The sequence below is a fragment of the Paramormyrops kingsleyae genome, chromosome 4, assembly GCF_048594095.1.
Source record: "Paramormyrops kingsleyae isolate MSU_618 chromosome 4, PKINGS_0.4, whole genome shotgun sequence".
In the NCBI taxonomy this organism is placed as follows: Eukaryota; Metazoa; Chordata; class Actinopteri; order Osteoglossiformes; family Mormyridae; genus Paramormyrops; species Paramormyrops kingsleyae.
The window spans coordinates 40,904,565-40,917,404 of record NC_132800.1 but is presented as its reverse complement, the minus strand read 5'-3'; the positions used below and the strand labels follow the sequence as shown (position 1 = coordinate 40,917,404).

Below are 12,840 nucleotides of genomic sequence, written 5' to 3'. Positions count from 1 at the left end.
ACCACATTTTTATGGACCTTGCTTTGTGCACTGGGGTACAGTCATGCTGGAACGGAAAAGGACCTTCCCCAAACTGTTCCCACAAAGTTGGAAGCATAGAATTGTTCAAAATGTCTTTGCATGCTGAACCATTGAGTTCCCTTCACTGGAACTAAGGGGCCTAGACCAACCCCTGAAAAACAAACCCATACTATTATCCCTCCTCCACCAAACTTCACAGTTGGCACAATGCAGTCAGACAGGTAACATTCTCCAGCCATTCACCAAACCTAGACTTGTCCATCAGACAGGGAAGTGTGATTCATCTGTCCACAGAACACGTTTCCACTGCTCCAGAGCCCAGAGGCAGCGTGCTTTATACCATCCGACGCTTGGCATTACACTTTGTGATGTGAGGCTTGCATACAGCTGTTTGGCCATGGAAGCCCATTCCATGAAGCTCCTGGCCCACAGTTTTTGCACTGGAGTTTATGCCAGAGAAAGTTTGGAACTCTGCAGTTATTGAGTCAACAGAATGTAAACTACAGTACTTTTACACAGTACGGCCTCAGCACTCGGCGACCCCGCTCTATTACTTTACGTGGTCTGCCACTTTGTGGTTGAGTTTCTATTGTTCCTAAACGCTTTCACTTTGCAGTGATACCATTTGCAGTTGACTGTGGAATATCTATCAGAGAAGAAATTTCATAAACTGACTTATTGCAAAGGTGGCATCCTATGACAGTCCCACACTTGAATCCACTGAGCTCTTCAGAATGACCCATTCTTTCACAAATGTTTGTAAACCTAACTGCATGGCAAGGTGCTTGATTTTTATGCACCTATAGCAATAGATCTGTATGAAACATCGGAATTGAAAGATTGAGAAGTGTGTCCCATCTAGTGTTCTATTTCTAATCGCCATTAGTGTCATTACAGCATATAATTGATCATTGTAGTTGTTGGATGTTCTATGTCAATGTGATTTTAATGAGCATCTGTGTTCTTCACTAGCTGTATTTTTTTGTATCATTTTATGGAGTTTTCCTTCAGAGTTTGTATTCTTCATGCATTTTGGGTCTGAAAACTGCCCTTAAATATCTTTTGAACTTGGTCCAAAGCATGAGTACAAAGATCAGCACTTTCAGAATGGAGTTTAAAGAAAAATGTCACGGCGCAGTGTCATCTATCCATATTGTCTTTATCGTCTTACAGGCAAGTACATTTTTCTTTCCTCATGGCACTTCGCTCAAGTCCCGACTTATGGTCCGTCAGGTCTCTTGGCTTGTAACAGCAGTGACATCGAGATCAGACACACTTAACTTCTGAGGTGTGTGGACCCTGGCCTTTCTATGCTGCTCTTACCCCATAGACAGTGGAAGATAATGGGCGGGGGCGGGGCGGGGCGGGGGGGGGGGGGGAAAGGGAAGCAAAGCGACATGCAGAATCAGAGCCTCAAAACTTCCTTTAAAGATTTTGTAAAACACTCTCTAGTTAATGTATTTTGTTTGCAAACTGCAGCCTGGGTCTTCCCTGCTTCTCATTAATGAAGGGTTTCTTCTTTGCTTTAAGGGACTTCAGTCCTGCTTCTAGGAGCCTGATATGACCTGTCCTAGCAGTGCACTTCATACCTGCACTTAATGTTTCCCATTCCTTTGGAAGGTCACTTCATGTCATCCTACCATTCATGAGAAATTGCTGGATAAGTAAACGGTCATCTCTGGCATTAGAAAGTTGCTTCTGCCCTCTACCTCTACCCAGTGTGTCCTGCTTCACCTTGTTCTTGTGTACTGCTGTCTTAGAAATTTTGAACCTGGAAGCAACCTGCTTCTCAGCATAGCCTTCTGCCAGCAAAACCACAATTAATCCAGGATTAAGAATGTAGATTTGTTAAAAAATATAGAGTGGTCTTCTAATTTTTTCCGCGGCTGTATATTGTCCAGCCATGCATCTGGTTAACAAATGCCATAGAAAATTTCTGTCCTAAGCCTCGCATTTTCCTTATAAGCCTTATAGCTTATAAGAAAAAAAAACCACATTGCATACAAAATCATTCTTCCTCGGTTATGAGTTCCCAGTTTCTTGGAAGTTTCCATTTTTCTGTTTGGTATTTCAATCTTTGTGAAGCAATGACAGACCCACCCATATTCTATCAACCTCTCAGAATATTTATTTTCCCTTGAAGGCACTATGTCCATTAATGGTATAAAGGTAGCTATGTACTTCAGACAAAATTGGCAGAATCGACATCATTTTGACAATATGACATCACATAATGCATAACTACCACAGTGATCACCATTTTGGCGCACCGTCTGTGCAGGGTGCCTGAGAAACTTTTTTTTTTAGTTCTGATTCCACCATGATTGGCCCACCCACTGCCCACGATTGGCTGACATAAATGTGACACCACAGGATTGGTCAACAGGACCAGCATGCTTTGCACCACCACAAATATTGTAGATTAATACGTTTGTTAGTGTATCTCTGTTAATAGTTAATGCATTTTTTTCCGTTAGCATGTAACCGTGAGTGTCTTGCAAATTGTTGGCTTCCTTGTCTGTGCCACTGATAGTATTAAACCAATAGTGGCTGTTAATAAAGAGAGCAACTTCCATCGTAAAAGAGCTGTTGTCTCCTTTATTAAAATGACTCGCACACTTCCCACCATATGTTCACTTTCCCTGCTCTGTTCTTCTGCGCCTTTTAGGGTTGTGCCATGACATTGAATGGACTAGAGGCCGACGTCGTTTTACGTGACACTTTATTCTTGTCGAAGTTCATTCGATTTCGTTTGGGCCGGATGTTGTTTGAAGTATCTGGCCACCTTAAGACTTAGCTTGGTGGTTAGTGGACCAGAACATGGTCATGCTCTCTGAAGCCCGTCTTCCGCTACATGGTCCTCTCAGACACATATATCAGGCCTTTTCCTCCTTATCTCCCAGCAAATGGAGAGATGCAGTGATTTTGCTGCCCTCTAATCAGGATGTTGAGCGGCGGGGGTGGGGGGCCATCTGTACTGGCATGTGCTTCATTGGGCTTAATGGGCTCTGTTTAGCCCTAAGTGAAAGCTGGAGCTCTGTACAGCAGTGTAATTAAACATGGTGCTTCGTAGACTAAATCGCTCAAGTTTGTTTCATGGCAGGATAGGGGAGCTGCTTGGGAGAATGAGTACGGGCGTGTGTGACCTGTGCGCTCCTGGTACCTAAGGGGGCATGCGTGACAGCAGGTTAATCCGATGATGTACTGAAAAAACTCACGATTCTTGCAGCAAAAATGTTGTTGTCGGTGGAAAAAAAATCAGTTGTTGCATTTCCGTTTTAACATTTTTTTTACATATATAAAACTGTGGATGCCCCTCACCCAAAGTCAACATGCAATTATATAACTGCCAAGTTCTACGCATTTTTAATGTAGGTCACCATGTTCAGAGATTTTGGGCCCCCTGAAAGCACATCATATTGGTCCCCCAACCCAGACCAATCCGTTACTGTTCTGATAATTTTTTTTTTGGGTCCCTGTCACTTGAGGGCCCACGGAATCATCCTAACTTCCCCCCGCTCTATGGAGCCTTTGACCGAATTTGATAATATGTTAACCCCCCAGCCCAGCTGGACTTGTTGGAGAAAGGATTGTCATTTTTGTGTCATTATCCATTTGGCTTCATTCTGTGCCTTCCCTCGCGGTGATGTTTTGGTAAATACTTCTGTATTTTGTATTTGGTTTTGATCGGATAGATGTGCCTCCATCCTGCTGCCACAAACCTCACTGTGAAGCTGCGGCGATTCCCTAATAGTGCATAGCGGTTAGCGGGTGTTCCTCACGCTGTCGAATTCCCCTGGATACGACACAGCAGTATCCCGCCGCTCCAGATCCTCCTTCCTCTGGACGGCCTGATCCTGGGTCTGATGGGTGCCTTTCGGACCCACGGCGTGACGGTTCCACGATCCCAGCACATGTTCTGGGGCTTTTGCTAACAAATGGGAGGCTGGGCACCCGGACGCCGCGAGCAGTTAACGTGGGTATACTTTCTCCTCCCCGCAGCCCTCACCGCTCTCTGTTTTATACCACGGTGCCGCTGCCAGGTGTGAGCCCACCTCAAGGTCCCTGCTGAAGGTTACTGCTGATTCAGGGGATCGGTATGGTGCTGTGTGCGTGTGTGTGTGTGTGTGTGTGTGTGTGTGTGTGTGTAACAGGATTTGATGTTTCCAAAGCAGAAACGCTACACCTGTGGCAGTGTGGACACACAAACGGCACACATGGTGAATATCCTCTTACTGAGACCCAGAGCAGAACCGCCCTCCATCAACTCAGTGTCTCATTCACACGTTAATTGTTCTTGCATTCCTGTGTTTTCAATCAAGGAATGCAAAGTCCTTAATAGTGCTGTTGTCCTTCTAATGTAGAGAACTGAAGCAGCCTGCTTGAAACTACATACCCAGGTTAAGTTGAAAGAAACATTTTTTTCTGATGCCAAATGAAGACTCTAACATTTTCCAGTTATTATCTTTAAGGTTTTTTGGGATATGGCTGTTGGGCTACCCAATAAATGGGAACCTCACTTTCATTTACACAGCACTGATTGCAGGATTTTGCTACATATCCCCTGTAAAACTTATATTTTAACTGAGGAATGCTGTAAAATCACATTGCATTTCAACAAATTCTTTGGATAAGGTCCTTTTGAAAGACATAGCAAAGGTTCGTAAAAAGAAATATACAGGGTGTCTATAAAGTCTCTTTACAATTTCAGAAATGAATTACAAATGCAGTTGTTGAGATATCTTCATCAGATTTGTTCTATGTACTCAGTGTTTATCAATTTTTAATGACATTGCAAACAAAGGTATGGGACATCACTAATCTAAAGCAGAGGATCACTGATGCCATTGCCACCATTGATGAGGGTATTTGCTACAGCGAACATGGCAAGGAATCCAGTACCATCTTGATGTTCTTTGTGCAACTAATGGTGCCCATATAGAGGTGTATTAAATGAGGCAAAAAAACTTAATAATATATGCCTCATTTTATAATAATTACCACATATCTGTATGCCTTTGTAATAAATGTTTCAAATTGCAAAGAGACTTTATGGACACCCTGTACTTTATTTTCATGAAAAAAAATTTAATGTATATTTTCCAGCATAATAAGTTGAATCTGAAGCATTTTGGGCCAGTCTTTTCTCAAATCAATGCACCTACCTTCCGGGACCCGTTGGGACAAGAAGGGGAGTAATTAGGAAGGTTTGATGCTCTGATTGGTTATAAATGTTATTCTGATTAAATTTCAATTGACATGGGTTTTTTTCATTAATATGAAATGCATTTGGTTTGCAGTTCTCTTCATTGCTTATGGATGCAGGGTCGGGCTGATTGCCTTGCTCATTAACAATATGCTGGCCCAGGAAATTGGTCCCTTAAAGTGACGGTGCTGTTATAGCGGTTTTAGGTGGCTCACTGCGTGTGCTGCACTTGAACAAGGATCGACTTTTAAGGGTTTCTCTTGTCAGGGCCTTTTAAAATTCCCCTCCATTATTGCAAGCAGCAGAATTAGCTGGAGCAAGGAAAATGAACCTCGCTCTCTGTTATCTATGTAAAGGAAGCACATTGGTTTTACTGAGAATGGCCGCAAAATCATGTCCACTGGAATTTGTCAGACACTACGCTATTGCACTAGTAATGGGTGATGTTGGTGTTGCACGCTGGGGTCCTAGATATGCTCTGTTGTACCGTGGTTGCTCTGTGAGCCCATCTGAGGGTAGGGGCGATGTTTAGCGCCATTCAAACCGCACATTTGCATGGAGGCTCTGAGGTTTGAGGGCCCCCTATTGGCCTCAAACAGTAATTACACTGTGGACAGGGGGCCTAAAGTATTGCTATAGAAACTACAACCTGTCTGAAAGACTGCGTGAGGGCAGATCTTCATCCCCCGCAAACCCCCCCCCCCCACCCCAAACACCTGTAACAAGTCCGATATCCATGACTTACCTGTCAATTACTCCAGTGCCCTACAACAGGGGTGGGTGATCATTTCCCCAAAGGGCCAGTGTGTTTGAAGGATTCTGGGATAACCTTTAGGTCAGCTGTTCAAACCCAGGTGTCAGGACTGAGGAGTTGCAGAGACAATCCGCATTTACAGCAGCCCATTCTGGATAAGACTGCCCACCCCTGCCATAGACTGTCACGATCTTTCCATGAGGATCAGTGACAACCTTGAAAAACGTCATTTTATATCACAACAGATCTGTCAGCATGCACCAGACGCTTTTAGTCAATTCAAAACTTAATCCTGTTTTAGTCATGACCGCTAGTTTAGTATAAATAAACCTGTTGTTTGGTGACAGAGCATGTGTTTGTGGTTTTCAGGGAGAGACATTGACTCGGCATGAGAAAATAATACAGTTTTGTGGTTGAGTCATCAGCGCTGAAGTACATGTCTAGTCTCAAGTCACCAACGCTTTTGTAGCCACATTAATTAGTCCTGCACACTGCATTTCTTTTTTTCAAACTTTAAAGTTGTGGGAGCACTGAAGTAAAACGTTTTTGGTCACTGTTGTTACCTACAAAGTGGCTTTATTTCTAAATATGGTTCAGCCTGCTGCCATAACATCTTGCTCTCCTTTCCGCATGGCCTCAAGTGTGTAGGTGTTCAGGTGTCACCCAGGTGTACAAAAGGAAGAGAAGTTCCCCTTTTATCTCGTTATGTGTTTTTTTTTTGTTGGCATCTGTAGTTTATTATTCCAAATTTATGTGGTCACATGTGGGAGCAAGTGCTGATCCTGTCATATTAAATAAAATATGAAGATTAGCCATCGTTATAAGTTACAGGTAAAGGAACTTTTTCTTTTCATTTCACTGGGGAAGATGTGTAAACATCTCTCTCTCTCTCCAGTGGAAAGATTTGCAGTGGAGAACAGGAAGAAATAACAGATAGTACATCTATTTTGCTGGGGAGGATTGATCTGAATACTTCCTTTGATTCCCTGTTTGGTACGCACATGTCGTTGGACGGGGTTTATAGGAACTCTGTGTGAATCCGAGATCTCTGAATCACCATCGACGCAGCGCGTCTTCATTCGGCGCCATGCTGTTTCCGTGGCTGCGAAAGAGAGCGTTTTTGGCCTCGCACCAAGGAAAGGGGGAAGCTTTACCTTGTCACTCGTGCAACCATAGTGACAGATTTTTCAGATATGGGACAGCACAAAAAAATTAGATGTTGAAAAGAACATCCAGATAGCACATAATGTTAGTGCCGCCGACAGTGTTTTTACATTAAGGTGATTTAAGTAATACTGCATTTTTATCATTACTGCCAAAGCATATTAAAAAATGGCATATTAAATTAACTTTCTATAAGTACATCCTTTTTCCATTATGTTTTGCTCTCTGCTAACACCCATCCTGATCCTTTTTGTGAACTTACTGTTGTTGAGCAAGATTCTGGCGCGCAAAAATCAGAAACGTTCCCTAACCATCCTGTTTTCTTGAGGTCCATGTGTCTTGGACCGGCTGTGGTATCGTTAGACTTTCAGGACCTGTATTCCAGTCCCAGTTTATGACCTAGAAGGTTGTCGGCCTGTTAATCATGCTTCGCAGTCACATGGTTTACAGTGCACCTCCCGCAGCTGGTCGAGTTTGAAATGTAGATGCTGTGCTGTTCATTTTTCATATTCCTCGATTTACGTGGGAGCCCTGCCTGCTTTCTGCGTATCTGCGCCTCGGGACGCACTCTGCTGGAGTCGCCTGTCTCAGACACGTTGACTTTTTACGGCCTACGTCTTCCTCAATGTCCTGTCCAAGCGCCACATAAAAACAGAGGCCAAAAGCAGTATGTTCTTGACGTAGCGTCGCTGAGATGGTGCCAAGCTGGCCAGTTTAGATAAAAGGGTCCTTCTGAATGGGATGAAGCTTTTCTGGACTTCACGGTCACTCCTGCATTTAAATCCCATGGTCCAATTCAGCGTGTGCTCCAGCTATCCAAACAGTCTGCATGTTTATTATGCTATGAAGTCTGGTATCTATTTTTCCCTGCTTTTCCAAGGGTCGTCTGGCATCCTCTACGTTTTTTAAAGGCATCCTAAGAAGCAGAGTATTGGGGCTGTAGATTCAAACCCAGGCGAGGGAAGCAGAGGTCTTTTCCAGCTGTTTTTATTTTTTTGTCAGGCATCAAAGTGCGGTGCATATGTTTTTTTTTTCTGCATTTTCTGTGAAGTGCTACAAGGGAGCTGGAAGCCTTGGTTCCATGTTTGATGACTAACTGACAGTTCAGCGTGGTGTTCCCCTGTGAAACCCCAGTCTCCATGCTTCTGGGCTGGTGAGCAGATGTTGTACCCAGTGAGAGGCTGTGCAGATTGGACCCCTGTGCCTCCTCTGCTTTCCACAGGCCTTTCCGAGGCTTGGTATAAAGATCTGTTTCCGTGCAGTAGGATGAGCCCAACTTTTGCTACAGATTTGTCTTCCTCCGTAGTGGATTTACATGTAGCCAGGCAGCGAGGCTTCAGTACCGTAATGCTTTGCTCTGGACTTAACATTAAAGCCCCTCGGTAAGTAGGACCATAAAATGACTTAAAATCAGAGCGTGGCTCATCCTGCATTGTAAGGATGTGTTGTTCTGGAGATTACAATTTTTTTTATGCTGTGGCAAGACTTTGGCTGGATCATCTATTAGAGAGTTATGGAAATACCATATGTTTTGTCACTAGAGTAGTGGAAGTTAATAAGAGGAAATAAGTTGTTTTTTCTTGTGTGTGTATTCATGCACCTGTAAGTTTAATACAGTATTTCATATACAGCACCAGACAAATATCTGGACACAATGCTTTTCTTTATTACAGTTTGGTTATTCATCTTATAGTAAAATGCCTCAAGACAGTGAAGTAATGCATATCATATATTGCAATGACCTGGAGAAGTGTTCAGTATCTCAAAGGTGTTCAATATCTCAAAAGTGTTCTCCAGTGTTAGACCCTTCAAGACAGCCCCTTTTGCTTTGATGACAGCATTGCAGACTCTTGGCGTTCTTTCAACCAGCTTCCAGATGTAGCCACCTGGAATGCTTCTCCTACAGTCCTGAAGGAGATTCCACAAGCTCTGGGCACAGGTTGGCTATTTTGCTCTTACTCTTTGATCCAGCTCATCCCAAACCAGCTCTGTAGGGTTTAGGTCGAGAGATTGGGGGCCAGGTCATCTGTCACAGCATTCTCATTGTTTAAAAATATAATATTTACTACATAACCTCAATGTGTGCTTGGGGTTGTTATCTAATTGAAGAAACAAATGTTTTTCAGTAGATATGTTCAGACTTTTGACTGTTACTGTACGTGTAGTTTAAATTTGCATGGCCCAAAGAGACAAGCTGTTATTGTTGGGAATGTGACATATAATGTGAAGGTGCCATTGCGAGTCACGTGACAGAGTCTGGGAGTGACACCTCGGAGAGAAAGCAGGAAGGAGCATTAGAGGGGACCTGGTTGAAGCGGTCATCCCGAAAGGATTGAGGAGTGGAGAACATTAAGCTAGGCACGGGACGTTTTACGCAGAGCAGAAAGCAATGAGCAGATTTGGGGGGGGGGCAGGGCCTCTTGTGTCCACTGGTTTAGAGATGTCTGATGGGTGTCTCATTGTCTCAGGAATAAGTGTTTTATAAAGGGTGTTGATCACAAAGGAATATTTTTTTCATTGGGGTTATTGGTGTTCATTTCAGTTTTTTTTGTTGTGTCACACTGGACTTCAAAGGTGATGATATTAATTCTAATATAAACTATATTTAACGGATGTCACCTGTTTTCAAGTACAGTTATGCTCGTTTTTCACAAAAAGTGCTCAGGGCAAACATTCAAATGTGTCCTCTGTGTTGATTTAAGATCTGCGATAATATACGAAAATCTACACCTTGTCAGATTAGCTTCTCAAAATGTAATCAATGCTGCAAAAGTGAGATGGATATCTTGCCATCTTGTTCTAATCTGTCCTTAACACAAAAAAGGACTTTCCAGAGAACTGCGTCAACATCCTTGGAACAGACCCTCCATTTTGTACAGATTAATATGAATTTAAAAGATTACGACACTTGAAGAGAATCGCTGACTGATTTGGCGTTTTGGAAAATGGCACCTTTTATTACAGCCATGTTGCTTAATCTCCCGGCGGCTTGTTTGCTGCTGCCATTGTAAATAAATGCACGGTCTCCTGATTGAGTGCATTGCTCCAGGGCTTTCATCTCCACGCTCCAGACAAGCAGAGATTCTGACATTTACATTCAGGTAGGGAAATGATCTTGAGAATCAGGCCCTGCCGTTACAATCCCAAGTGTTAAGCTTGCTTTCTTTAGTTTCCTTGGTTACGGAACTTATAAATTCTCCCTCTCCTTGTGTGCGTTTTAGGCTAGTCTGCGAGTCGATGTCCCTGGCTTGCGCTGTATTGAATGACAGGAGAAAGTGACTTGCATTAATAACCGTCTCACTCGGGCAGAGCCGCAGTGCCGCGGCAAACGATATGCAGACGACGTTGGTAATAAGTTGCATAATTAAACTGAAGCCTTAAGGTAAAACAAAGAAAAAGTTATTCTCAGGGTGACTGGTGTTTGGAGCACAGAAACCTCTGGCCTGCGTGCTCTATATTCATGAAGGACATGTGTTCATGAATTATTTCAAGAGATTAAAATATTAAAAGGTTACATCATTCGAAGTTGTCAACTGGGGGCAGCTTGGTTTTGTAGTTTTGATGTTTTAAGCTGTTTAAGCTATTTAGCAATATGCTAACGTGTGCCGCTACACTGCGGATGACGAGCATTCAGCTGCTGGGGAGCTTCGCAGCTTTTTTTATTACTCAATTGTCCTTCTCAGGTTAACATTTTAAGATGTAGATTAATATCCATTTTGGTATTATATCATAAACCGGATTGTTAGAGCGCCTTAGGTGTTCGTTAGAAAGGACAGCGCAGCGCTTTGGCGATGTCGAGTTTGGGAATGTGCTGATCATGCTGTCATTTGAAGCCTTTGCTTGGTCAGCTTCTTTCAGAGGAGAATATGCCTCCCATCGGAAGAATAGCCTCTGGTATGGGAGGTGCCCACTTTGATTTGACGTCATCACTGGGATTTCACTGTTGATGAGTACTAATGTCTACAGCAGGTGCAGACAACCCTGATCCTGGAGTGTTGGTATCCAGTAGGTTTTATATCCTACCTGATGATTTACTATCGGCCTGAGATCAGGTGTGGTTCATCAGAGACCAGGTGGGAAAGAAACTTTGCTGGAAATCAGCACTCCAGGATCAGGGTTGCCCAACCATTGTCTACAGTGTGTTAATTGGCTGGTGTTTATAGATGGCGTTGAGGGCCATGCCCACTATGTATTTCTTGGTGTTTTCCTGATGGTCTCTCCCTTCCTCTTGCAGCTGATAGTGGAAAAGACGACTGACTACCCTTCCACAGAGTTCTCACTGGTGGAGGATGTTGCCCTCCATTTCACGTGTTTGATGGACAGATTGAACGAGCAGCGTCTGTTTCAGCCCAACCTGTGTGATGTGGACATAGTGCTGGTGCGTCAGAAGAACACCTTCCAAGCCCACAAGGGCGTGTTGGCAGCGTACAGCCAGTTCTTCCATTCGCTCTTCACCCAGAACAAACAGCTCCAGCGGGTGGAGCTGTCACTAGAGGCCATCACCTCACAGGGCCTGCAGCAGATCCTTAACTTTATCTACACCTCCAAGCTGTTGGTCAACGCCTGCAACGTGCAGGACGTGCTCAACGCTGCTGCCGTGCTCCAGATGAGCGACATCGCCACCTCCTGCCAAGATCTCATCAGCAGTCGCTCCTTGGTCCTCAGTGCTGACATGGCCAAGCATGATGGGCGTGGAAATGCCCCCTCCCAGTTCTATCGGGAGATCAAGCAAGAGTTGGACCCCCTCCACACTAAACTCTATGCCCGAGAGGGTAACAACCCTTACTCTGTACGTGTAGAAGACTGCACAGGGAAGCCACACCCCATTCAACCTAAGCAATACTTCAAGAAGGAGGAGGGTGGTGAGGGTGCTGGGCGCCTTTGCAAGATCGAGAGCATTGTGCAGGACTTGGAGGACTCTGACAGCCATTCGTCCTTCAATCGAGAGCAGATCATTGTGGAAGTCAACCTTAACAATCAAACGCTGAATGTTTCCAAGGGCACTGAAGGCAAGACCACCTCAAAAGAGTCTGCTGCTATACTAGGCCGAAGTCGTGGCAAGGAGCAGGAAATGGAAGAAGATGAGGAGGAGGAGGAGGAGGGCAATGAGGAGGAAGAGAACGAGGAGGAGGATGAAGATGCAGAACTGGAGGAGGAGGAAGATGAGGAGTATCAGAGTGAGGAAGAGGACCTGGGGGACTCTAGCGAGGAGGAGGATGAGGAGGAGCCGGAGGAAGATGGCCACAACATTCCAGAGGCGAAGATTGAGAGGCCTCGGCGACAGACCAGGGCCTCTAGAGACACCACGGCGACCGTCTCCTCTCAGCAGACTCTGAGCATAACCATGAGGGCAAGCAAAGGTCGGGGGCGCAAGACAAAGAAAGACCAGGAGGGTCTAGGCCAGAAGGTCAAGCTGGAAGAGAAGCAGCACTTCCCCTGCATGAAGTGCCCACGTGTCTTCAACAACCGCTGGTACCTGGAGAAGCACATGAATGTCACACACAATCGCATGCAGATCTGTGACAAGTGTGGCAAACGCTTCCTCCTGGAGAGCGAGCTGCTACTGCACCGTCAGACCGACTGCGAGAAGACTATCCAGGTACCCTGAGTGAGAAAGATGTCTGGTATTGGGGGAGAGCTGGGGTCCGACAATGGGATTCCTCACAAGCCGTAGGCAGGTTTAGATATTTTTATA

At 44.5% G+C, this 12,840-nt stretch overlaps 1 protein-coding gene across 1 annotated transcript in view; it reads left to right on the top strand.

The window, feature by feature from the left end:
* The window catches only part of zbtb47a (zinc finger and BTB domain containing 47a), a 35,473-nt gene that overhangs the window by 15,670 nt on the left and 6,963 nt on the right, over positions 1-12,840 (top strand). The window contains exon 2 of the mRNA XM_023822836.2: positions 11,380-12,744. Coding sequence (XP_023678604.1) covers positions 11,380-12,744 — 1,365 coding nt within the window. The remainder of the gene's footprint in view (positions 1-11,379; positions 12,745-12,840) is intronic.